Source organism: Eriocheir sinensis, chromosome 56 (assembly GCF_024679095.1).
Source record: "Eriocheir sinensis breed Jianghai 21 chromosome 56, ASM2467909v1, whole genome shotgun sequence".
Taxonomy (NCBI): Eukaryota; Metazoa; Arthropoda; class Malacostraca; order Decapoda; family Varunidae; genus Eriocheir; species Eriocheir sinensis.
In genome coordinates this window covers 1696019-1723775 of record NC_066564.1, presented here as the reverse complement: position 1 = coordinate 1723775, position 27757 = coordinate 1696019, and the positions used below count along the sequence as shown (strand labels likewise).

Sequence of the window (27757 nt, the reverse complement as noted above, 5' to 3'; positions counted from 1 at the left end):
CGGCTATTTTCGTTCTGCCCTTGGTTATGACGAGGGAGACTATACTTGTTTGTTCTGACCAAGGATGCCATAACTACTGTCTCCTCGCTTCTGACTTCTCTTGCAGTGGCAGCTACATAGTGACAAGCAACTTTTAGGGGGGTTGGTTACTTCATATTCCATCCTTGGGGCCTACGACGTATTTAGTTCACTCGCACTTTCGGATATTTTGGCAGAATTTCATCGATTACTAACACACTGCAGCTAAAGTGGACCTCTCCCTTGACAAACATCTCCACTCACCTTGGTTCTTGGAATTCATACTATAAAGAGGAACTTTCTTTGCTAATGGTTCGTGTGTGTGTGTGTGTGTGTGTGTGTGTGTGTATTTTTCTATAGACTTTTTTGGGGGAAGAATGTGATAATCTTTACCAGGAAAAGTATATTCGTGTTGTGAGACTTTTAGTTCACGGTAATATATCATTCACACTTCCTGTTGTTATCCGGTGTTTTTGGTGGAACTTGCGTGTGTGTTTGTATTTGTGTGTGTGTGTGTGTGACCCCTTGTCTGTGGAGTAACATGATGTCTATGTTGTGATCTATGTAGCTTATTTGTTATTGGGGCAGTATTTTCTTTCCCTCCAGTTGAGAACATTATGTCGAATAACCTTAATTATCTCCGTCCTCGCTGTTTAATGGTGCTGGTTACGTTGGTTCTGAGGGACGGTGTGGGGAAGGGGGCGGTAAGTGGTGTCTTGATGGTGAGGGGGGTGATGAGTGGTTGACTTTCTGTTGGGTCGGTGATTATGGAGTGGGATGATGAACACGGGGAGGGTGGGGGGTAAGAGACTGGACAAGGTGCTTTATTTGGTTAGGCTGGCATGGTTTCTTCGTCCTCGCCTTCTTCATCATTCTTAATTTCGATATATCCTGCGCCACAGATTCTTCCGAGTCAGTAACAATGGTAGGCTGTGTCAGGGTTGGGAATCGTATAAGTTGTTTTGGTTTGTGGTTGCTATTATAGGAGGTCTGGTTGTGGGGAGGGTATGTGGGTGCGCGGTGTAGCTCGTAGGCATGTCTTTGATTTCATTAGAGGGCATCATAGGTTCATGAGTTGGTGGTGGGCGTGTTGCGTGCGATGCGAGCATACCCAGGTGAGGGAATTTTTAAGAATAAGCACTTTTAGGGTCATTTTGAGTCCGTTATAGAAAACACTGAGGGGAAGAGGGAGCTGTCACCCAGAAATTACGGCTCTGTGTACTGATTTACTTCTAAAATGTAATATCTACATGTACATTTTCATCCTAACTGTTGCCAAAACTAAAGGAACCTTTTTTTAAGATATACGTATGACGCATTTATTTCTAATCTGCACGAGGAGCGAAGGGCCGCAGCGCTGTCCACCCCTGACGGGCACAAGGGGCGGGACAGGCCTGTGCTGCTGTCTCGGTACTCTGCTGGACAGGAGCGAAATTTTCTCACATAAACATTTCCTATGGACGCGTGACCCCCTGGCGCCGCCCCCCCCGACACCCACGGCAAGGGATCCTACCCTCCTCACAGGCCATCCAGCGCGCCTCTCCGCCCCTCCGACACCCTTGCTAAGGAATCCAATCCTCCTTATATGCCTTCCAGTGCTCCTCGCCGCCCCGCCCCGCTGCTCGCCGCGCCGCCCCCCGCCCCGGCCCGCCACCCCGTGCGTCTATGCGTCAATAATAGCGGCGGGGAGGCAGAAGAGGAGGCCACGGTGACAGGCGGAGGATGGGCGGCGTGTAGCGGGCGTCTGCGGCTCACCGACACTCGAGACCATGGCGGCGGCAGCGACGGGAAGCTCCTTATCCTCCAAGCTGAAGAAGAAGGCGATGAGGGTGAAGCACCAGAAGGTCAAGGTGTTCAGGGCCAACGAGCCCTTCCTCTCGGTCTTCATGTGGGGAGTCAACCACACGGTGAGCACCTCCTCTCCTGCTGACCCTGTGTGTTGTCTTCCCTGACCTCACAGTGGAGCCTTGACTACCTCTGTGGCACCGTGGTGGGCGTGGTCTGTGTGTGTGTGTGTGTGTGTGTGTGTGTGTGTGTGTGTGTGTGTGTGTGTGTGTGTGTTTACATAGCTGTCACATACACTCATGGGGTCCCCGTCTCCAAATCTCAGTTTGTCAGATTAAGCTACACAGTCATGAATGGTCTGAGTTAAATTCAGTGCATCAATGAGGAAAGCTGTGTTTCTTGGTGACTGAGGCACTTTGTCTTCCTCAAGTTATCTCTGTGACCTCCTGTATACCTGGCATCCTGCTCAAACAGGTCATCCCTGTCAGTTGTTTCCATTTCTTTCATTGCCCTGTACATTAATCAGATCTCTTCTTTCTCATATGTGTGTGTGTGTGTGTGTGTGTAATTCATCATGGTCTGACCATGCAACACCCATGACAGCTAGTCAGTAAACCCCCTTGACTGGGCTCGTAGCTCAGGAGTGACAGATCTTTGAATATGGAGGAAACCTCACAGCCTCACACACACTGGGGAGGCAGGGTACAACCCCCGACAGACACCGGGTACCCATTCACCGGTGGGCGGACAGGGAAGATAAATTAAAGGAGCCTGCCCATCTATCTCCACTCTGCCTAGGAAATTAATCTGGGACCACTCAGTTGTGTGTGTGTGTGTGTGTTTACCTAGTTGTGGTATATATATGGGAAAGAAGCTATGCTCATACTGTTCCATCTCTACATTTACTATAATCCAACTTGGCTTTAAAGGCTTAAACTCATAAATCATCTTTGTGTTAAACACTTCTTTTTCCAGGCCATTCCAGGCTTCCACTACTCTTTGTGGAAAGCTGTTTTTTTTTGTCTCTTTTACAGGCTTCCTTTTTCATCTTCCTTCCATGACCTCCATGACCTGTGTGCGTGTGTGTGTGTGTGTGTGTGTGTGTGTGTATTTAGATAGTTGTAGTATACAGAGTTTGTTAATCACATATTAAACTGTCTCCATATTTTCTTTTATCTAACAGGACATGAAGTGTATGTGTGTGTGTCCCAAAATCTTAATGGATGGAGTGTGTATTTACCATCATATACCAGAAGAGAGCTACTTTTTGTAGGGACCTGTCTCCAAATTTCAGTTTTGTTAAGTTTAGCTTTAAATTCATTAATATTTTTGGCTTAAACTAGCTCCTCTTTGAAGTCATTCTAGGTGCCAGTACATCTATGGGGAAAGCCATGGTTTTTTATATCCCTCAGGCATCTTGCCTTTGTCACTTTCTTACTGTGACCTCTTGTAATTTTAGTGTCTCCTATAAACAGGTCATCCCTGTCAATTGTTTCCATTTTCCTTATCACCCTGTGTACTGCAATCAATGCTTTCTTTCTTCTCGTGTTTGTGCCTAAAAAAAATATAATGGACATGGTTTGTGTGTTGTGTGTGTATGTGTTTGGTTGATTGCATCATGATAGGTATGGATTAGTATCTTTGTTATGACATGCTAGGCTTTATCACTATTAAACACAGTGCAATAGGTAATGCTGGAAGACAAAAAATATTACTTAGGAAGTCTGTATTCCTGACACAATGAAGACCCAGAGAATCAAGTATAAAGGGGATGGAGCAGAAGATAGACAATTAAAGTTAATAACATCTTATTAACTGATAGGATTATAAGCAATAAAATGAAAGTTTAAGAAAAATAGTGGCATTCAGTATTTTTTATATTTTATATAGACTTTTTAACCTTTAGCTATATTTTGCTGCATATTTTTCTCATGGTTAAGTAATAAAAAAAATTTGGAATAAAAATTAAGTTATTTATTTTCATTTCAGAGTAGTGAACTGAGCCACATAAATGTGCCGGTAATGTTAATGCCCGATGACTTCAGAGCCCACTCCAAAGTTCGAGTTGACAACCACCTCTTCAACAAGTAGGTTTTACTTACATTTTGAAAGTAATTTCCTTTTATCATTTAAGTATGAAAAAACTTCAACTTCTTTTTTATGTGAGTAAGATGTTTTTTTATTTTTTTTATAGAACAGAGAGGGAGGAAACTTACTTACTAATGAGATAAATCCTTGAAAGTGGTTGAAAAGGTAGATTCGATAAATATATATGCTTATAATGAAGTAATAATTCATGTATACTCGTGGTGACATTGATTTTGTTTTAATTGTGTCTCTACCCTTGTGTAATGCATCCTCAGGTTTAATGGATTGCAATAAGGAGTGACATTTTGATGCATTAGTTTGAGACAGATTGATGCCATGCCCTTGTCAATGGTTACATTAATTCTCATTGCTAAGTACAGAGATTAGCTGTCATTCTTGTTCATAGGATTGTAAAGTGTTCTATGATTTCATTTTTTTTCTCCCTCTCTTGGTATATGGTTTTAGTTACATTTTGAAAGTAATTTTCCTTTATTATATAAGTTATTATATTATTGTTATATGAACATGATATACATTTCTGATTTAAAAAAGGAGGCACCAATTTGTGTGTAGCTAGTGTTTGGTGTCAGATTGATACTTACATAATTTATTTATTTCAGGGAAAATCTGCCTTCGCATTTTAAAGTTAAAGAGTACTGCCCGATAGTATTCAGAAATCTACGCGAAAGGTTTGGCATTGATGATGCTGATTTTCGAGAATCTTTAACAAGGTAAGAAATATTTTTTTGTCCATATAATTATTTTTTAAGATTTTATAGGGGCCTAGAATGAAACTGCAGTGTAATCATTATTGACATTTTTTTTTCTCTCTCTCTCTCTCTCACACACACACACACACACACACACACACACGCACACACACACACAGGAAGACTACATTATTTTTGAATTACAAATTAGTAGCCTTTTCTATGTAATTTTGATGTTTCTGGAATTAGGAACATTAAAGTATTTTCTTTTGCTTTTTTCTTTGTATTCTTGATTGGTGGTAGTAAACTTGCTTTATGCTTCCTTCACACTTGTAGTTATAATTGGAATGCCAGATTATGAACATGATATACATTTCTAAATTAGAAAGGGAGGCACCAATTTTATTTAAGAGTAATAGCTACAGGAATGCCTTCAAAATGTTTTACTATCTCATGGGTTCTTTCTCTTGAATAACCAAATGGATAGAAAGCTTTTGCATACATTGTATGAAGATATTTAAAAGAAAAGTAAAGCATGGAGGTGAATGCTGCCTCTGCATATTTACATCAGATCTTTGTAAATGACCTTTTATACAGTAAGAAAATCTCATTTCTTTACCTAGCAATATGTCAGCATGCATAATTTTCTTATCTTTAAAGGCAACAGTGTTACAAAGAAATGATTTTGGTATCAGATCATCTTCATTATCATCATTTTTTTTAAAACAGGCTGGAGAGTCAAAATGGCCCCATGAAATACTTTATGAATTAAGTAACATGAAATAAATCAGTCAAGTTAGGAGAGGACAGATATCCCAGTGAGATTGGCTCCACTGCTGTCTAGAACCCTAAAAATAAATATGGGCACAAGATTGTCATTTACACAGAGATTTGTAATGCAGTCCATCACAGTGGGAGAGATCTTTGGGGTGTAGGCTAAAGAAGCTGTGCTATCCTTACTAATAGGCACACCTAACATCACCAAATGTGGGGTACAAACTTGGTGGAGGGACTTTTTTCGTCTCGAGCGATGGTAGTGGGCTAAAGAGTAGCTTATCCAGATTTCTTGTTTTTATTTATAAATGATCCACGAGACATCCTGGAGTTAAATCAAAGTATGTGCACATATTTGTATTCATTCATACACACAATGGTAACATTTCTATGGTGTCTGATTCACTTAATTGAGTGAAATTCTATTGTGATAAAGTCACAAATTCGCATCACTAGTAAAATTGAAAGTAGTAATGTAAGTTATGCCTCCATGAAATATACACAAATAGATAATTATGAAAGCTTACGAAGTTACAGTAAGTAACATCACATTCTTTGCACAGTAAAAATATGCTTATTTAAGGTGTCTGATACCCGCAAAATGGCGTGTGCTGCTGCCTCAGCCCACAGTTGTCATATATAATATGAACGTTTTTGTTGTTTATTAAATGTTCTGTTCAAGAAAAAGAATACTCATAATTTTAGTTAGTTTTGGGTTATAAGGATTTTTTACGAAATGCAATTATAACATTACCGCTCATAAGTTAGGATAAGTTAGGAAATGTACTGAATCCTGGATCGGCTATGGTGATGTTAGGTGCACTTATTCATTCTGCCATTCCTTTAGCATTATGGAGCTCTTCTATCACAACCAAGCATTTGTTTGCCTTATTGCTTCCTTCATCTCCTCCAGTCCATCCCAGATATATAAACTCCTTAACTTAATGTCATTGCTACATTTTGTGTTTCATTTCATTTCCACTTCCATAATGTCACTTTTTCTACAATGACTTCCACGCCTTTCTATTCACCTGCATTTACTCCTGAATAGTCTATAATTCTGCTACAAAATCTGCATGCTATATGAATTAAGATTTAGCATTTTTTTACAATTTCTACCTTCACATCTATTTCCAACATTGTGGTCTCCCCCTCCCTCATCATTCCATCCATGTAGATGTTCAACAGTCATGATGCTGCAGGTTCCTCAGAATAAAGCCTAATAGAAAGGCCTCTCTTAGGTCGAGACTAATTGAAGTCCAGCGTTATGGGGTCTTTAATAATGGCAGGTAATGGTGGCACAAAGTACTTAAACAAAATTAATGATTATTGACAACACATCAGTGTATTTTAGGATTTGAGCTACATTTTGACTTCAATACAGCTCACAATGATTTAACAACGTTAAAACAGTTGTGAGCCTTATTAAAGTTTGATGGTCTGCATGTCCCTCAATGAGAAATTGTGCTTTTTGTTTTTTTTGAATACCTGATTTACTAAAATGTTAATGTGTGACTTTTTATATTAGATTAGTTATTTTGTTTTTATTTTACTCATTTGTTTTGTAGATGTCATACACGTAGCTGAGATGAGATGACTTTGTGGGACATGCATTATGTAAGGCTCAAATTAATTTCTGCTGTGCATAAATTGTAACCATACTAACACCTTGTGCTACTTTTGGAAGAAAGGCTGCAAACTCTTTCATATGCAATTCTAAACTTCAGTGATGTAAATTTTTATATCTTCAAAAGTGAATGATTCAGTTACAAATGACATAGGTGTGGGGTTAATGACAACAAAAGCTGTTGTAACAGTGGTGATAGCTTGGCTGGCTAATAAGTAGTATAAAGCCATGCTGTATAATGTGTAGGTTTTCATACAAAAATATCTATCATAATCAGACAGATCATATCCTTTTTTAGAAAGGGGTGATACACTCCAGCCCAAGTACTGTGAAAGGGTAGACTATTATTGATCAGAATTTTTGTGAAAACTCCCCAAGTTTGGGATTAACTTGGACAGTGATATTATATGAATGATAAATCTGGATTGATATATTAGAATTTGGATGTGACATCAAATCAACCTCTAATTTTTTGTTGATATAAAATAAAAGTGATGGTAAAGGCGATGTTTAGGCAAGCATGAACCAAAGGAATTAGCCTCAATGACAGATTTGTATCTGTATTAGTTGTAAGTTGTGTAAATGAAATAAGTGAACATTACACAACTTTGTCATGCAGCTTGTTCATGTGCTGATTTTTCAAAAAGTGGATTGTTGACAGAATGGGGAATACAGAGGATGTATGTAAAATTTGATGATTATATTTCCATTGAATAACACATTTGATTGTGGCTTATTAGTACCAGAATTTTTTTCCAAGGAGTTTGTGCTTCAGAGGACAGTCCATCAACATATTTACTTCACAAATTTTAGCTCTGTGAGTGTTTGACGGTGTGTGTATCAGTTGAAGTGGTCAAGATAGAAGTCATTCTCCAGTTCAAGCAGAGGATGGATACTGACACAAAAATACTGTCTTCTGCCTTTGGTCATGTTGCAATCATTACAGGTCTTACTATTTGTGTGATTGGCTGGAAGTCCTGCTTCACTTTGCCTGAGGACCTGTGCTTGGTGGAGATGGAGTTTCCAAAGTTCATTACAGAATCTCACAATTAATGATACTATGTCTAATTTATGGTTTTCGATGCCCTGAGTACACAACTGAAAAATTAATTGAATTCTTTACTAACAAAACTCGAGTACGTATTTGGCAGATTGCACGATAGAACTACACATTATTTTCCTGGAATATGATTATTCATATTTGATTTGGATGAATGGACAAATATTGCTAACTAACAAGCTTGCTCTTGGGGTTTTGCCACAAGCTTGAAGGTCACTAGTAACTAATAGAATAGAATAATTATAATTAATATGAAATAGCAAATTTACAGATTTTGTCTTGGCCATAGCTTGTCTTATGCCTTCTAACTTGACACAGACTAACCCATTATTTCACGTGGTTCATTGTGATACGGGCCACACACAGTTTTTCTTAACAGCCCTTGTTTACAATCTTCTAAATTACTCATATATATATATATATATATATATATATATATATATATATATATATATATATATATATATATATATATATATATATATATATATATATATATATATATATATATAAGAAATGTCAGGTTCTGTAACAACAATTTAAATGGTATGCAAATTGTAGTGTGGCCCATTTCATTGATTATTTCCCTTTTGATTGTAAGTGTAAATTAGGGCCATAAATATTTAAGCATATCAGCCCTATCTAAAGTTCATCATATTATATCACCTGTTGCATTGTGGTAATTAGGATGGAAATAAATTTGAATTGTCCTTGAGGTAGTATGCATCACAAGGTTCTTAAAAGATTGAGTTTCACAGCTGCATTTTCACAAGCTGCTAGTGTTTTGTGCATCATGCTCACATGAACATTTGTTCTATTTAAGGTCTCAACCGGTGGCCATAGACTCTCCGGGCAGAAGTGGTGCCCGGTTCTACAGCTCCTGTGACAAGATGTACATAGTAAAGACCCTACTTAGTGATGAAGTTGAACAAATGCATGCATTGCTCAAAGAATACCACCCAGTAAGTTAAAGACACGTCTTATTATATAGTTCTTCCTTTGTGCACTACTTTATAAATTCCCATCAGTTGTGGAAATGGAGATAATTCTTGTTAAGCTGTAGTACAATATTTTATATGAACAGAAAAACAATGTTATGGATAATGTATTAAATGAAAGGTACAGTTAAGATCAGTGTTAAGGTCTGGACCATGTGCTCTGAAATGGTGTTTGTCTAGGGTTGCAAAGGGTGGGAAAGTTCCCGGAAAATAAAAACTTTCCAAGGAAAATTTCTGGGAATTTTGGGAATTTTTAGGAATTTTCAAATTTTTCACACATGTGTATTTGTATTGATAAACAAACCAATTTTGGTTGATATAACTATTAATTAAAAGTTACAAGCAACAAAAAATATATTTCCAATAAGATAGTTAAGTTTAAGGAACTTTCAAACACATGATGTCCAGACACTTATAGCATAGATGAACAAAGAAAGCCTTCACTGTGTTAAATAGAAAGTCTCATTTAGTAAGGAAGAATAGATGATTTTTCTGAGTAAAGACATATGGTAACTTTTTGTAGTTTTGTTAGGTTAAGTTTTGGGTATCTTTAAACACAGGACAGCCAGCAACTTATGGCATAAATCAACAAAGAATGACCTCACTTTGTTGTATAGTAAATCTCATTAGTAAGGAATCATATGTGAATTTTCCGAGTCAAGACCTATAGCAACTGTTTGGGGTTTTGTAAGGTTAGGTTCGGTTAAGTTTCGGGTATCTTCAAACACATGATAGCCAGCAACTTATAATATAAATTAACAAAGAATAACCTCACTTTGTTGTATAGTAAGTCTCATTAGTAAGGAATCATATGTGAATTTTCTGAGTCAAGACCTATAGTAACTGTTTGGGATTTTGTTAGGTTAGGTTAGGGTAACTTTAAACACATGATAGCAAGAATCTTGTGGTATAAATCAACAAAAAAATGACCTCACTTTGTTGTATAGAAAGTTTAATTAGTAAGGAAGCATATATGAATTTTCTGAGTCAAGACCTATTGTAACTTTGGGGTTTTGTTAGGTTCGGTTAGGTTAAGTTTAAAGGTGAAGGTAAAGTTGGGGGCATACGCTGTAGCAGCGCGTGGCCTCGGTGCTCATCTCCGCAACATTGGCCCTTGAGTCTGTGGTGGGAGGGAGCCCATTACCCTGGGTCACAGGCCCAGTGTGGCATCCGGGTTACCATAGTTTACCTTCCCCAGGTTTCCCCAGGTACCCATTTATCGACCAGCCCGAAAGGGAGGATGAACAGCTGGGTGAGCTGCACGCCGACTGCTCGGCCTGGGATTCGAACCCAGGTCCGTGGAGTGGTAGCCAGGCACGCTGACGACTAGACCATGGAGGCGTTAAGTTTAGGGTATCTTCAAACACATGATTGCCAGCACCTTATGGTATAAATCAACAAATAATGACCTCACATTATTGTATAGAAAGTCTCATTAATAAGGAAACTTATATGAATTTTCTGAGTCAAGTTCTATAGTACACATTTGTGGTTTTGTTAGGTTAGGTTAGGTTAAGTTGAGGGTTTCTTCAGACACATGATAGCCAGCACCTTATGGTATAAATCAACAAAGAATGACCTCACTTTGTTGTATTGAAAGTCTCATTAGTAAGTAACTCTGGGGTTTTGTTAGGTTAGGTTTGGTTAAACGGAAGGCAGCATGTGCCTCAACAGGCATCACTTAAATAATCCTGCCTGCGCCACTACTGGGCTAAGGAACACTCACTGACAGTCTCCTAAAACTTAAAAATTACCCAGATTCCCATGGAAAGTTTCCCAGTTAAATTTCCTGTGGGTTTTACAACCCTATGTGTGTTTGGTGCTAGAGCTCGGTTTAGTGGAAGGATTTTGTTGTTGATGACTTCCTGGGTTTAGTGTATGAAGGGGACATGACAAGGAAACAGGTGAAAGAGTGCATGTTCGTGATATGATACCAAGGAAAACTACCTGTATGTAGCTTTGACATATTTGGAAAATAAAATGTCTAAAGGAAATTTGTGTAATGTATTTTGATTTTCAGTATGTTGTAAATCGCCACGGCAAGACATTGTTACCACAGTACCTGGCCATGTACCGCCTCACAGTCGACAGCATAGAGACATACTGTGTTGTTATGAGAAATGTCTTCTCTACTTTCCTCAAAATCCACAAGTAAGTATTGTCTTGTGCTAGTTAGCAGACAGAGGGTCAGAAGAAGTAGCTTACTGGTTGCAAAGTATGTTAAAAAAGAGGATTGGCTTGATTGCAAAGAACCTGTATTTACATTGCCTCTTTGTTTTCAGGAAATATGATCTTAAAGGCTCAACAGTTGATCGTGAAGCATCTGTAAAAGAGCTAGAAAAAGATTTGCCTACTTTAAAAGATAATGACTTTATGAAGGAAGGGACTAAGATACACATTGGTGAAGAAGCCAAGCAGCAACTCATGGAAACACTCACAGCTGATGTTGAGGTAAGGATCTCAAAGTTTATGAAACAGACTTTTCCAGAAATAATGGGAGAGTGACTGATAGAGATGTTCTATGCTTTTTGAAATTTGGTAGTTTATCTGGAGATTCATCATTCCCTCAAATTTCAACTTCATTTTGGCAGATGTCTTACATATGCTAATACTTCTGTTAGGATTAATTCGTTAGGATCGATTCAGTAGTCTAAACATATATTTTGGCAGTTATAATTATATTTACTTTCTGATTGCTGGCTCTGTAAGTGTTCTGTGTCGCAGGAAATGGAGTAATGATGACCTTGTTAGTATTTACACAAGCTCATACCACTTTGTGCTTACAGTTCCTGATGAGACTTCACTTGATGGATTACTCTCTCCTGTTGGGTATCCATGATATAGCAAAGGCAGAAATGGATGGGGTCCTGCAGAATGAGTCTGAGGATGATGCTGTTGAGGTAAGATTGGCTGCCTTCACAATGAGATAGTATGAATTGTAAATTAAATAAGTATAGAACAATGCAGGTAGGCAGTTTGGGGGATTTTTTACAGTGATACATAGCATGAAATATATTGTTTGTGATATTAAAGAGAACATTTATTTCTTTTGAGGATGATTGTTGAAAGAATTGTTTTCTTTCATTCAGTTCAGTTTCTGCATGATTGATGGGCACTGCTCATTGTCTTCATCTGTAAAAGAATATAGTAATTTTGTAAAAGATTGTGTGATTGAAAGTAAATTATTGAGCAACTCATTTTGAAGAAATTTTCTGTCAAATTGATTTGTATTCATTAAATTTAGATTGAGGCAGTTATGCATTGGTGTCTAAAGGTGCCATTCATTTATCAGAATAACGTATTCATTTTATGACAGAACGGTAAATAACCAGGTGTGTATTGAAAGTTCTTGAATGATGCGTGAATATAAGGTCCATGTGAAAGGGGTTAGGTTTCCTAGCTATGAATTCAACCATACCAGAAGTGTCTCCAACCTTCTGTGTTCCAGCACTCTCCTCACCATACTTGGCTCTCTCCAGTACTTGTCCACTTCATTGATCTGTTTCACTGATGGTCTTCCCCTGACACCCTCTCCCTCAATTATCTCCCCATATACCCTCTTCACAAAGTAATCCTCATTCATTCTCATCACCTGCCAAACCCATCTCAGAGCACTTGCTTCACCCATTCAACCACTCCATAATTCACTCTTCACTGTTATACCCCTCCCACACCTCTCACACATCCTTTCAAAACTTTCCCTATCCCATCCTGAGACACCACATGCATCTCTTAGAAATTTATTGTCTCACATTATGTAGTGTTGCCTATTTCACTGAAGTGTCTTCCCTTCTTAGACAAGATGTTTTCATTTTCTTGGAAGATTTCATGACAAGCTGCAAGCTTGTAATGATGATGGTGATGATGTACTTTGCTCATCAACAGGAGGAGGAGGAAGATGAGTGTTCTGGTGTGCCTACTCCCCCTGACTCCCCTAACACCGCTGCGAGAGAACGAGCAACCAGCAATGGGGCCATTGACCCAGATGTTGAAATATACGCCATTGAGAGTAATGAAAGTAAGTTATCTACATTTCTGTTTAACAATTGCCATGTAGTACCTTTCCCATTTCTTATCACAGTTCAGGTGTAGCTTAATACTGAATTATTTTTTTGAGAATAGGCTTACTTGCACATTTAGTGATTGTTTCTTTTCACCGTAAAGTATATGCTTCATTTCTATTAGGATTTTTTTTTTTTTTTTTTTTTTTTTCGTGTGTGTGTGTGTGTGTGTGTGTGTGTGTGTGTGTGTTTGTTTGCCTATTTGCAATTACCTATTTGTAGTATACAGGACCTGAGCTCAAGCTCGGACAGTCCTGTTTCCCAATCTATGACTACCTTTGCGTGTGTGTATGTGTGTGTGTGTGTGTGTGTGTGTGTGTGTGTGTGTGTGTGTTTTGTTGATATAATTCCTTCACAAATTTTTTTTTTAATAAAATGGAATAATACAATAGTGTAAACCCTTGCTTTAGCAGTCTAATAGAGCTGGAGTGGTGCCTGTTGATGCCAAAAGTGCACAACATTAAATGTATCAAATAGGAAATGGTCTTAAGTAAAAACCAATTCCCTCATAGTGAAAGCTGCCGCTGCACCAAGCCTGGCTTGTCAGCGCTGGTTTGATAACAAGGAGCAGGCCAGCCTCATACATGGTTTATCACTCCCTTTGTTGCATGAGACACAAACAGTCCTTGCCTGGCACCAGTCCTAACTTGTTACAGTTGATTCTGCTGTAACAAACAGTTGTTTCTACAAATTATGCCATGAAAAACAGTTTACTGATAAAATTAAAATGCTGCAACTCACATAGAGGAATGTGGGCCGCAGGATGCCCCGTGCCTTCGATGTGATGGCATTGATTTTTGCATTGTTTTTAAAGATTTGTTAGGTTCAGTAGTGCAGGTATGTATCTGGATATTTTCACCTTGATCAGAGAAGCTCCTATTTTCTTGCAATTATTGTGCATTATAATGTTAGCCATGAGCTTGCAAATTAAAGTGAAAAAGAATTACCTTTGAAGTTATGAAATAAATTATTTTCAAACAAGAAAGTGGAAAAAGTGTAGTAGCTTTGAGTGCTGAGTATGGTATGGCTAAATCAATGATTTTTACTTCTACCTTGTTATCATATATGTCTTCTGTTAACCTTCAAACCTCTTGGAAAACCACAGGAAACAGCATAGGATTAAAATGAATATGAAAACGGCAGTATATTGGCTGTGTGAACCCATGCGCCTGCGGGCAGGGGACCAGCCCAAAACGAGGAAATGTGCAAACGCAAGGGGGGTGAGGGGAACAGGGCTCTCTGTAGGAGGTTAGATATACACTATCATCTGTCATCTAATGAGTTCACATCTAACAAATACACATCTGACAACACAATTGTACTTTTACTTTTATTCATATGTAATGAGGAAGTTTTTAATCTTACGAGATTAGATCCTAGTGCCTAATGCATGACGTCATTAGCGTTCATTGGCATCCACCCTTTTCTCACACTGCCTCTCCCCAGTCTCTTAACTTAGTCCTTGCCATACATACACTTGTCATGCTGTCTGACTGCCTCTTGTCACTTTAATTAGTTTAAATTTTGATCTAGCATGTGTTTGGCAGTAGTTTTCGCCTTGCTTCAAGAGGAGGAAGGAGGGTGGTGGTGGTGGAGGGGGATGGCAGCAGTAGCGGTGAGGAGGGGGAGGAAGGAGCAGCACAGTAGCCTCCCTTCTGCCTTGGGTACCACCTTCATCTTGCCCACACACCTCATTCATCACTCACAGTTGACTTATCCACATTATTTCTTCTTTATATTATATTTTATATCCCTATATATGAATGCATGACAAATTAATGCCAATAACTTGCATAATGGATGAAAATAAGGTCATAATAGAGGTGTGGTCCAATTTTGTTACCTATTACAATTTTTCCACATATGTTTGTGTTCACATCTAATAAATTCACATCTAACAAGTGTTTTTGGTACCTGTTACACGTTAGAGACAAGATCTTACTATATGTAATATGATCAGACTGACTGGATAAGCACCATTCATGTCTCAGTGCGATCATAATAACAGAGGACGGTAAGGCACAAGCAAATTTGTTAGATGTGAATAGTGAAACCTTTTGGGAAAAATATAATCGGTTAAAACATTGGATTGAACCTCTAATTTGACCTTATCTTCACTCATTCAATAGGTTTTTGGCATTGTAAGTCATATAATCTTATATAGTGATATAAAACCCAAAATACAAGAGGCGAAGGCGGCTGTACACCATGGCAATACATATGAGGTAGGGGACTGGAGAGGTGGTGTGAAGGAAGGGTGAACAACAATGATGTCACACTCGGCCAAGGTGGCAGCTGATTTGAACTGCACACCTGGGATTTTTTTTGTTAAATTTGAAACTTCCTCATTAGATATGAACAAGGGTAGAAGTCCAATAGTGTCATTATTTGCAAATTCATTAGATGTGAACTTGTTAAATGCAAGATCTTATTGCTGATACATACATTCAAAGCCTTAAAGCTCTGCTGCTCATGACAATACTGCTGGTGTGTGCAATGGCTGGCTGACGTCCCATGAATTACAGTAAGGGTTTGATAAATGCTTGTTTTGAAGACATTGCTGGCAGCAAAAATTATGTAGATTACTACCAACAGTCAGTTAATGTTGATTCAAAGTGAAACACTGTCACCTGAATTACATCTACCACCATTATCATTAATGAACAGTTGCTGTCGCCTAAGAGGAAGTTTTGAGCCCCAAAAGAGGAATTTGGCAGTAAAACCCAACAGTCATCGTATTATTTGTTTGGTCTGTTAAATCCCACTTCCATTATATTGAAGTCTGTTAAATCAAGGGTTTACTGTGTATATATATATAGAGAGAGAGAAAAGAAAACATATTGATTTCTTTCCAGATGCGCCTCAGCGAGAAATATATTTCATGGCCCTCATTGATGTGCTCACTCATTATGGTGTTAAGAAACAGGCAGCAAAAGCTGCAAAGACTGTAAAATATGGATCAAATGCTGATGGCATTTCCACAGTTGAACCAGAACAGTATGGACGCCGATTTCTGGACTTCATGAACCAAGCTATTGTTTAAGTGTTACAAGAGAAAGATACTGACAAGCATCAGTAGGGGGATAAAGGACTTTTTCCCTTAATCCTTTCCATCCGTGACGCAGACGTTGGCGTCACAGTATGGAAAGGGTCAAGAGGAAATGGAAGAGGATTCATCCTCTTTTAAACCTCTCAATTCTCCTTTAAATTCCTCTTAATCCTCTTCCATTTCCTCTTAAGAGGTTTAGAAGAGGATTAAGAGGAAATGGAAGAGGATTAAGAGGTTTAGAAGAGGACTAACCCTTTCCACACGGTGACGCCGTCAGACGCCTGTCGGACGCCAATGTCGGCGTTGCCGGAGTGAAGGGGTTAATATATTTTCATTTATTTAAGTACTCCTGTATTTTTTCAATTGCTGCCTGTCGCTCGGTTTTTGAATTTGTAACTTACCTGATTGCTGAGGGTGGTATATGTTTTCAGTAATACTGAATGGCCTGTCTGCCACCGTGTTTGTCTCGCGTTTTGTTGTCTGGAAACAGACATATCGCCAAGATCTCAGATACAATGGACACTACTTAATGAAAAAAACAACCAAATGAATACAAATTACCTACTTCAAAGTATCCTAATTTTTCTAAACAATACATTCCCTTGTATTTGATTTTTAAGATACATGAAAGTGATGAATTAGAGTTCATAATGATGAAAATAGTATTTGCTATTGATTTTTTCCTAACATTTCTCATCCTGAAAAAAACAAGTTTAGACAGTTTTGATATTATGTGTGGATAATATTAAAAAATATACATTGTACTGTTTATTTCAGCTATTGTTTTCTCAATTAGGAACTCATTATCGTTTTTACAGTCCTGTAATTATCTAAGTAGCATCATCATGTCCAGGAGTAGTGATTTATGTTGAAGAATACTCAAATTTAGATTTTCATTTGTTTAGCAATAAGGGAATGATTACAGCTTTGAATCTATGTCAAACTGTAGTCCTTATGTTTGCCATTACTCATGTAAAATAGTCTGTGTCTGTGATTAAGGGTTGACCTTTCTTTGCTTTTTTATGGCCTTATTTCTTACGCTAGGGCTATGAAATATTATCTCAAAGCTCAAAGTATATGAACAGAAACCAGAACATATTGTCACTCTTAATTTCAAGCAGTATGTAAGGGAGGTCACTCTTTAAAGGAAAAGGACTTGCCAATATAATTAATGAAAAGCTACACTAGTCTATACAATTACTGTAGTAGGTATTTGCATTGCCTTTGAAAGCTTTAAGGAACTAGGAGTGCATTTTGTGTGACTTTCCTACTTAACATTTCAGCAGTCGATCCAGTAATAAACTCCCCAAGTTACAGTAATGGATTGAAATATTAGCTTGTCATTATAGTATTTCCATTTGAAACTGGTGGGTGGGGTAGTGGCGGTGTGGGGTCAGCCCCGCCCCGCACCTTGCCACACACCCTCCTTTCATATGTCAGCTTTATACTACCTTTAAATGAATATAATTAAATAATTGGATAATCCAGTAAGGTCATATAGTGTTAAGATTGTTTCGTTTTTAGGATAATAACAGATTTTGTATAAATACGACAACACTTGACAACGTTGGAATGCAATGCTGTAAAGTGTCGTGGTAGTTATACAAAATCTTTGTTATTATCCTTAAAAACGAAACAATCTAATTATTTAATTAAATTCATTTAATGGTAGTAAATAGCTGACATATGTGAGGAAGCGAGAGGTGCTGAGGGTGTGTGGCAAGGTGCGGGGCGGGGCTGATCCTGCAGTGGCCAGCACCCCGCCGGCCAGTTTCAAATGGAAGTACTATAATATCTTTTGCTTAGGGAATTTTCATCTGTTTAGTTAATACATTTGTTTTCAATAAGCACTCAAATGAACACTGAGATTTTTAAATATGTGTAATCCCCCAGTGCAAATTAAATTATTTGACTGAACATTATAATGGTATATAATCCATAAACATTTTAGGAATAGATGCATACTGAATGCTGTTGTACTGATACAGAAAGGGATTAGCCTTTGTGTGTTTAATGAGAAAAAGTTGTCCTGTAGAGGAGAGATGTCATCAGTGCACACTTGAAAAAAAGTATCGTTTGAAAACTTTCATCAGATCAGATATTTTAACCAGACTAATCAAAGGCAAGTAACTCTGTATAAATGGCATTTACTGTAAATGAGAAAATGTTGTATTTATTGTGTTGGAAACAAAATATTCTTACTCATAGGCAAAATCTACATAATGAAGAATAACAACTGCAGGTGATATGTATGCAGATTTGGGCCTGTGCTCTCACTAGGTGACCCTTATTATAACATTTTGTGATAAGAAATATTGAAAACCTTTGTTAAAATATTTTGTTTTATTGTCTTAATATAATTGTTATCAATCCCATTTCCTGTAGACAGTGAAAATCCAAAATGACCCTTTAAAAAAAGTTGTCTAAAGGAGGAAACTTATAAGTCAAACTATACATCGCTCGTTGAAATGGACCCCACTCTTGTCCAGACCCCTACCAATGACATTTAATATATTTATAGAACACACACACACAACACACACACACACACACACACACACACACACAGATCAATAGCAACAGCTGTAAAAGGTTGTCAATATTGCTGAGTAATTATATTGTTTTGCCAATGATGAAACTAAAGTATGCTCATCAAACATTACTTACCACATATCCTGAAACTTAGATTTTATGTCTATTGTCACAAGATAAGCTTCAAATCTTTGTTGTAAGAAATTCTAAACCATGCTGAAGTGCTCTTGCATCATCAAGTTGACAATTTATTAGTGTTTGATTATAAACAACCATATACTGGCAGAATAAAAATATTTAGGGTATATCCCACGTCATGCCACACAGACATGGTGACAACCGTGATACAAAGTTCAAGCTTTTTGCTTGTGCATTGAATTTTTATTTAGCTATCAAGAGTGAACAGTGAACAGTGGTGTAGAGTTGCATAAGTGAAATGTTCATCTTAAGTTTTTTAAATCATGGTATATGCCTGGTGATTATTGATATATTGAAATTTGAATGAGGACATGAGGATATTGAAGAACACTTTGGTTGCAGTGCATTGCACGTATAAAGATTGAACATTACAATGAGCTTCAGTGCGCGAATAATAATATTACAAGAATTCATTTGCAAGAGAAATGGTGTAATTCAGAATATTTTCTTTGGAAATTGCTGCAATGTAAGATTGTTTGAATTTTTTTCCTAAGATTGCTCAAATTTGGTGTTTGAAACAAAGGCTCATGAATAATTGAACTCATCGTACTTGATGCATGTGATGCAAGAATGCTATTGAGGGTAGTATGAAGAATCAGAATTCTGTTATTTCTTTTCATTTTTTTTTCCCTTCAAGAGTATGCAAAGATTATACTGAAACAAAAGAAAGGGTACATTAACATTGCAGAGTAAAAAATATTTTCCCCATTTTTCCCTTGCCCTTCTTATTTCTGGATTTGCAGGTGTTGGGTGCTTGGGAGGTTTTCCCTCCAGTATACATTTAAATAAACTGACAAACATTGTAAAACATTCAAACTGATGTTGAAATGTGGTGTAAAGGAAAGTGAAGAAGCCAATATGATTATTGAAACACATGATTATATGAAAATACTGTAGTGCAGTGGAGTGGCTTTCCTTTGGTTACTGTAATGACCCTTTAAACAACTGCAAGTAGTACAGCCCAACAAACTGCATATGTGTGCATTCATCTAATTCATTGGCTTGCATAAAGGGAATAGTTTGTCTTCTGCATATGGTTTATCTTTTGCATATATTGTTGGTTTGGAACTTAACACGGTCTGTATAAAAACTATACCAGTCAACTTTAATATCATAATGGTCATAAGGAAGATTTTTATAATTTCATGTAACAATGAAGTAATGTGGAAAAACAAGTCATCTTTAAGTTCAAGTAACTCCTTTTATCAAGGTCATGTGAAAAGGAGCACAGTGTAACAAACCTTGTCTTCATTAAAGGCTTTTCCCACAGTGGAGAGCCCTGCCCATAGTATGCATGCAGGCCAAGAAGTTGAAGTATAACATCTACAACATAGTGACTCCATTGTCTCATGCAGCATCCATGTGCCATGCAGTACTAGATTCAGTGTGGTGTACTTTTCTCATCAGGTAAAGAGCACTTCATGTCTCAAATGGTTGGATCTGAAATTTGTTATAATTGTATGCTTATTCGTATTGTTTTACAGATTTACTTATAGTGAAGCAATTTTCCAATGTAATAAAACACATTTGAAGGTGACATAATTGCAATATGAAACCAATAAGTAATGTGTTTATGAAAATGTTGGAAAAGTTAATGAGATATAATTTTCCTTTAAGTTTGATTGAAAGCTCAGTATTTGCATTGGAGTTTTGCCTAACTTTACTTTATTATGCACTGACTTCTTCTTATTCTGTTTTATTCTTCAAACCTTCCAGCTTGCAGTTAAAAGTATATATTACACACACACACACACACACACACACACACACACACACACACACGTACACACGTTATGGAGACAGGACAGCACGAGCCTAGTACGGCTCTTTTCCTGTATTTCACAACTAGGTCAATACAACTAGGTAAATACACCATCTTTTTTTCACATTTCATCTATGGTCACATGATGTTTGGGAGGTCAGAGTAGTACTGTGCAGTTAATCAATCATCCACATCACTGCAGTATTTTCAGCATTTTCCACACATGTGTCTGTGTATGCTTAGATGCTTTTGGTTTGAGTATATTTATTGAAAGAAAATCATTACTGAATATCATGCACAACAGAGTTTAATTCAGAGTAAGCCTATAGCTATATAATATTGAGACCAACTTTATCAACATTGTCACATCAAGAAAATAATAAACAAAAAATATTCAGTATTGTGCAAGATATGCAAAGCATCACAATTCATCATGCAGATATGACAATAGGTGGAAAAAAAACATGTGCAGACACTTCTCACTTTACTTGAGTTTGAATCAAACATTTTGGGAATAATGTGGCGTAAAAAGTCTAATTTACTTATTACTCATTGTTTTCTTTCATTATCACAAACAAACATGTTTTCTTTCATTATCACATTCAGACTTAGAAATAAAACTCACGTGGAAGGGCTTTTAAATAAAATTGCTTGAACAGAGCATTACACAGGATAATAAAACTTGCTATTCAGTTGTAAACAAAATTTTCAAAGTCCTGGAACCAAAGATCATGATGTTTAAGGTATGTGAAATTTACTTTACACCAAGAATGCAGCTTGTGTGAAATGAGAGGCATACCATGTAATACATTATTAACGGGACACTGCAGGCATCTCTTCATGGCAACCTGACCATTATTATTATTTATTTGAAAAGCATTTGATGGTAGGACATGATCAGAAATTTAATTAGATTCATTTTTATTTATTTATTTTTTTTTTTTTTTACAACAAAAGAAACGGCTCAAGGGCAACAAAAAGAGTGTAGAAAAAAAGCCCGCTACTCACCGCTCCCACAACAGACAAAAGTAAAGAGTGGCCAAAAGAGAGGTCGATTTCAGGTGGAGAGGTGTCTTGATACACTCTTCTTTGCAGTGCAAAACTATATAAATTGGCATAAACACACTTCAAAGCATTCTGAACACCTTACTTTGATATGTTTTTGTGAACATTTAATCATACAAAAAGAATCTTACATCTGTGAAATAAATCCAAAGCAGCAAGAGAGGTAGGTAACCACTTGGATTGCGTGGCAGCTTTTTCATTTTGGTTTAGGCATTTCATAATTTTGGTTTGCTATTACATTATAGGTTTGTACTTCTATTTTTGCCTCAGCACACAAGACATATAGAAAATTATTTGTATATCACTTACCCAGATACATTTCTATCAACAATTCTTTACACACAGTCAACTCCCATGTTACTTCCATCATCACCTCCTTCCTTCTGTTGCTACAGTTTGACATCAAGGAAAGGGTGGGCTCTCAGCATAGCTCTATTGCAGAGAACGTTTTGCTCTGCTTTATTGAGCATGAGATTTGAACCAGGACATGTAAACCAGACTACATGCCTTTATCATGTTTGTAAGATATAGTTATACTATTATGAAAAACAACAACTTTGCTTCTTATTTTCTGACCAGTGTGTGAAGGGAAACATCCCAAATGCTGCTGTGTTAGGGCTTCCAATTTGAAAACAAAAATACTAGATCTGGTGTTTATCTTACCATGTACCTCCCCTTGATAACTTACCATCTATTTCCTTTTAATTTGCGTTGTGTGGTGCTTTTTAGAGTTTTGAAAATATATTTCATTATCGATATATTAATTGCAAGTTAGGTGTCCTCAAATGAGCAAAAGTTTGTTGTCATTGTTGTCGTAGCTAACTGGCATATTTTGTTGTAGGATGCTGCCACAATGGTCTTAGTGTAAGCTGTGGTGAGCAAATAATGTTGATAAGCTCATTTACTATCCAGTTATTTAAAGCTTTATTTTGTTTAATTTCACTTAGTAAAAGAATCTAGGACAAAGCTCCATCCACTTTATACAATGGAAAGTAAAATATTTGAAATTTAAGTAAGTTATATAAATAAATGAGTTTATGCACTTTTTATCTCTGCATGTTGACTGTTTCACATTAATTAATCTTATTTTTCTTGAAATGAAGACTTCTTAATTTAGGATTCACAAGCTGTTCACATCCGTATACCGCCTAAGCATCAAGGGACTGTGTCTTGGCTTGAGGAGCACATGCATCGTGGAGAGTTTGAAAAGATGCTCATTTTACAAATATAGATTATCATTATTATTATTATTATTATTATTATTATTATTATTATTATTATTATTATTGTTATTATTATTATTGTTATTATCATTATTATTAATGATTTATTGATTGAATTATATTTTTATTTTTTCTACAAGTATGATAATTAATGATATTCATTCACAAGGGCCTCCCAGTACATATTATAATTTGTAATATATATTCTGGTGTTTTCACTAACAAGTATGAGTAAGTATTGTGTAGTGTTGTTCAGAATGAAGTCAACTAATGAACATATTTGTTAGGATGGAATATGAATTAACTAATGTGGCATACCATCAGCTTTAGTCAGTGTCTGGGGAGTATACTACAGAGGGTCCATACTCTTGAATGGAAAACAATGTAATAAGGTTTTTATGTGATACCATGTTCTGATTTGATTGATGAAATTTGAATGTAATAACTAGTATGAGAAAACAGGTCCATTTCTTTATAAATTATGCTCTGAAGGGGCTATTTTAGGCTACTGATACTGCTGTCATATAACAAATAGAGTTAATAACCAATATGTACAGTTTGACATTGCTTGTGGGGTTGAAACAATATATGACAAAGATACTGCGCAGAAAATATAATGAAATCACATTATCAATATTCATGCAGCAAAGTGAAGTGAATCATACTCAACATTTTTTTAGAGTGGAACTTAAATATCTACTAAGCTCCCTTCCAAAGCTTACTGATGTCCTACCATGTACTGTTGCAGGAGAGAGGCCTTAGTGTACAGATTGTGGCTCATGCTCATCCAGGTGATCATTGCAATTTGTTTCATTACTAAAAGTTTCTTCATGATAAAAGAAACTATGTGCTGTAGGTTAGGTGTCCATTATGATGTGTGTATAATACATTACCTACCCATGAAGAGAGATCCAGTAAAAGCACAACTTTGTGTTTATATTTACAACACTTGCAATAATGGTAATAAATAGAAGTCTGCAGTTGTGTGTCATTCAAAATACTAAGTAACCACTGATGATGAGGATATATTTGATTTAATTTAGTTTATTGACCTGGCTTAAGATTGTTTTTACCCCAATACTGCAGTATGATATTACTCAACAGGTGTCTTAGATGGTAGAGATGCCCTAGACTTGCTGAACTTCATTGGTGTGCCTGTACAAACATAGGATGTAGACTAGACGTGTTGCAGTTTGCCTGTCAGTAGGTATTAGCTTACCTGTGTGTAATTCATTATGATGTACCATTTATGCACCAATTTTGTAATTCATCTCATATACCATCAACATTTTGTAGTCATTTTCATAGTGTTGTACCACATATTATTTGGAGTGTTCAGAATGCCCTGAAAATGGAATTCTAGGGGGGAACATATGCTTTTGTTGCACATCAAAAGTCTGAGATGAGAATTCAGTTTGATTCCTCAGTATCTTCAGCAGGAGAATGCAGTTCTCAATGTTTGTTTTCTCATTTGCTCAACCATGGGATAAAGTTTTATGTATCACATTGATCTTTCATGCTAATGGATTCTACTATTTATTGTTTACTATTTTATTGTGTAGCTGTTGTTACTTTTGTTATTATTGTTATGATCTTCATTCTCTGTATTCTTATTCTCTCTATAGCTATCATGCAATATTTCAAATCTGTGGTCATGACACAATGGGACTTACTTAATTCAGAATATTTATAGCTTTATTTTTGCCAACAAATTTGCTGCATCAATAAAACTTTGGAATAATTATATATTTATCATTGCCTAATGTAAGGGTTACTATAGTGTTTTTTACTTAAGTGTTACAGCACAATAACCCTCTCATGTTCCGGGTGTTTCTCTTCTTGGTGCCTGCGCCATGCTGGGAGGATGGTGCATCAGGGGCTCTCAGTGCCCTGTGTGGCCTAACTCACCATTTTGCCAATGGCTGGGTGATGAGGAAAATTTCATGCTAACCATCATGATATTTCAAATGCTATACATTGGATTAATGAGGTCCCACTGTTTACAGATGTATATACTTAGTGCACAAGATTCATATTATTACATCATTATTTCTATCATCCATTTCATTAAGTTACTTTCTTAAAGTAAGATATTTACTTTCATCCCTATTTACAACATTACATGTATCTTTAACCTGCCCCCAAGACATGCACAGAAGAATTAGTAAATTTACTGCTTATTCTAAGAAAATCTCCTAAGACCTTACTTGTATGTTGATTATTGGATTAGACGATGGGTCTAAAACTCTATAATGTCTGTGATATCAGCATTCACTTGAAACTTTCATGAAAATCAGGTCAGACTTGTCCTTATTCCTGACTCACTCCTCGTGTTGGTGAGTGAGCTGGTGGCTTTAATGCATGTATACATTTGTATTGAGAACATGAAGAATTATTGCTGAATTTAGTGTTCAAAATCTGTGTAGATATGTATGTTTGTGTCTACTAAAATACAAATGTTCATTAAGAATATAAAAAATAAAATGATTCTGACATATGCATACAAAGACAGTTACTAAATGACTGCATTTTGTTTTTCATTAGTATTACAGAGGGAAGTCTTTTGAATTTGTATTGTTTTTTTTTTACAGAACACAAAAGGAGTATCCATATAGAAAAGATAACAAGAAATATTTTCCTGCATAATAATGTTTGTCAGTTGTTTCTTATAATAGGAAACTTACAGTACTCTTTGGTCATAAGTGAATTGAACTGTTAGAGATTTTCTAGCACCTGGCATCTTAAGACCATATGGTGCTGATTTTGGTCATAGCTAAGGTTCATATTAATGGGACACAACTGATTTTGCAGTGTTGAGTAAATCCAAAATGCAGCATGGGCTTACATACATACCTGTCTTTACTAGTATGCTGGAAAATAAACTTTGTAGTAAATGAATGATGGCAGATAAAAACTGAAGATATTCAAATTAAGAACTCATGACATCACTCCTAATGGATAGCTCTCTGTAAAACTTCTTGACGCTAGAAAATAAATTATAGACATGAAATACTCAAATGTGTGATTGAAGCTGTTGCGTTATCCAAGAATTAAAAAGTTGCCGTAAAGGTTCTTATTTGTTTATAATCATATGCCAGATGAGATAACGATGTTAGTGTTGATTATTTGAAACAGCAAAATTATATGAAGAGAATGTATATGTAGAAATGTCACAGCAGTATATTAATGTAGGTGACCATTTGCAGAAATACCAGTCTGTAATTGATGAGTTAGAGCATGAAGTAGGCAAAGCATTACACTGTAGACTCAATGAGTGCTTTGATCTGTTGTTTCTTTGTATGGATATTGGGTCAAAGGGTGTAAACTTTTGTATGGCAGGTGCCTCAACATCCTCTGGTGGGAAGACTGGAGTTTTAAGCTATGCAGGTGATTTTTCTGTGAAGTGCTGTCACATAAGACGATATTGTCAAGTGAATTAATGGTACTTCCAATTTATTTGATGGTTAAGCATGTTTTGATAACCTTTATGGAAGTGCAGTTAAATTAGCTGTAATATGTTTGGTGATGACTATTTTCCATAGTGTAAGAAAAGTTTTGTTCCCACCATTAAGGAGTTGATACTTAGGCTATCTTCCCTCCCGTCCAAAGTTTAACCGTTTTTACCCTACTCGCAAGTTGCCTTAGGAGACTTGTTGTCTAGCGTCTGGTTGCTGTACATGCATCAGGTTTGCCTGTGAAATATCTGACTCAGTGTTGTCAATATGTTTGGACTGATCTTTTGTGCATTTCTCTTAAGGCTAACACCTTGATTATAAGGTCATTATGAGTAATTACTTCATTATTTATCACAGGAATACTAATCTCATTTTCTACCAGATATGTAAAAATAATACATTCAAGGCTTAATGTGTGTTTTATTTAGTTCATGGATAAAGACTGTTGATGAATCTTGAGAACTCACATTGGTTCTGTTTACAAACTATTAACAAAGAGGCTAACCTACAGTAGTGGTGACCAGCACCCTCTCCAAGGCATGAGTTAATATAATCTTGTCACCGGACTTATGTGTGAACTTCAGTATTATTGTTTCAAGTTCTGTTTTCATGAACAAAACTTTTTTACAAATTTAATACTGACTAGAACTGAAAAATTGTTCATCTACTTAACATGGTGGTGGCCCAAACTGATATCGTAAGTAAAATCACTCAAGGATTTAACAAACTGCTTTCCTTCAACAAAAAGAGGAACATTTTCACAGTAACCGAATGTTCTTTATCATTTTACTTCTCCCTTTTATTTCATTCTATTCGTCTTTGATCCACGCTGCTTTTTCACCCGACTTTTACTCTATTCTAACCTACCAGCAGAACTCTTTGCAGCATTCACTCTTATTGAAGTTTCTTATGTGAAGTATTAGGTAATTTATTCTTTTTATCATGAATTTCTGTGAGTGTGTGTTGGTTTGGATTAGTGAGGTTCTACAGGCTGTTACCAAGGTTGGGTCTGATTGACTGGGATTAGGTTAGGGTGAAAAGCTTTTGGTGTAATATTGCTAAGCCAGGTATTACAGGCTTTGTTGTTGTTGAACCTGCATTATCCAAAGGAGAGGCTTGACGGAGCTGGTAGATGGATTAGATAGATTTGATTTGATGGAGTTGATGGATTTGATTTGATTAGATGGATTTAATTGATGGATTTGACATGATTTGATTACTTTGATTAGATTTGATGGATTTGATTGCTTGGATTAGATTTGATGTATTAAACAGATTATATTAGGCTACCGGTAAATGGATTAGATTAGATTAAAAGGATTATAGTATTTGATTTGATAGATCAGATAGAT

The 27757-nt window shown here is 36.5% G+C and overlaps 1 protein-coding gene across 3 annotated transcripts; it reads left to right on the top strand.

Moving 5' to 3' along the window:
* The first annotated feature begins 1619 nt into the window (after positions 1-1619).
* LOC126984161 (phosphatidylinositol 5-phosphate 4-kinase type-2 alpha-like) lies at positions 1620-26817 on the top strand. 3 transcript variants are annotated; one of them, XR_007736452.1, is made up of 11 exons: positions 1620-1925; positions 3793-3890; positions 4512-4622; positions 6617-6664; positions 8886-9024; positions 11081-11211; positions 11343-11511; positions 11847-11960; positions 12946-13078; positions 15977-17555; positions 17895-26817. XR_007736452.1 is itself a non-coding variant. In XM_050837568.1 (10 exons), exons 1-10 carry the CDS (start codon positions 1788-1790, stop codon positions 16162-16164), a joined length of 1269 nt encoding a protein of 422 aa, XP_050693525.1. In that variant the 5' UTR covers positions 1620-1787; the 3' UTR covers positions 16165-26817. The 3 variants fall into 3 exon arrangements, 2 of the variants coding, with proteins under 2 accessions (XP_050693525.1, XP_050693526.1); XM_050837568.1 differs by having other exon boundaries at positions 15977-26817; XM_050837569.1 differs by lacking the exon at positions 6617-6664 and having other exon boundaries at positions 1627-1925; positions 15977-26817.
* The last annotated feature ends 940 nt before the right edge of the window (positions 26818-27757 follow it).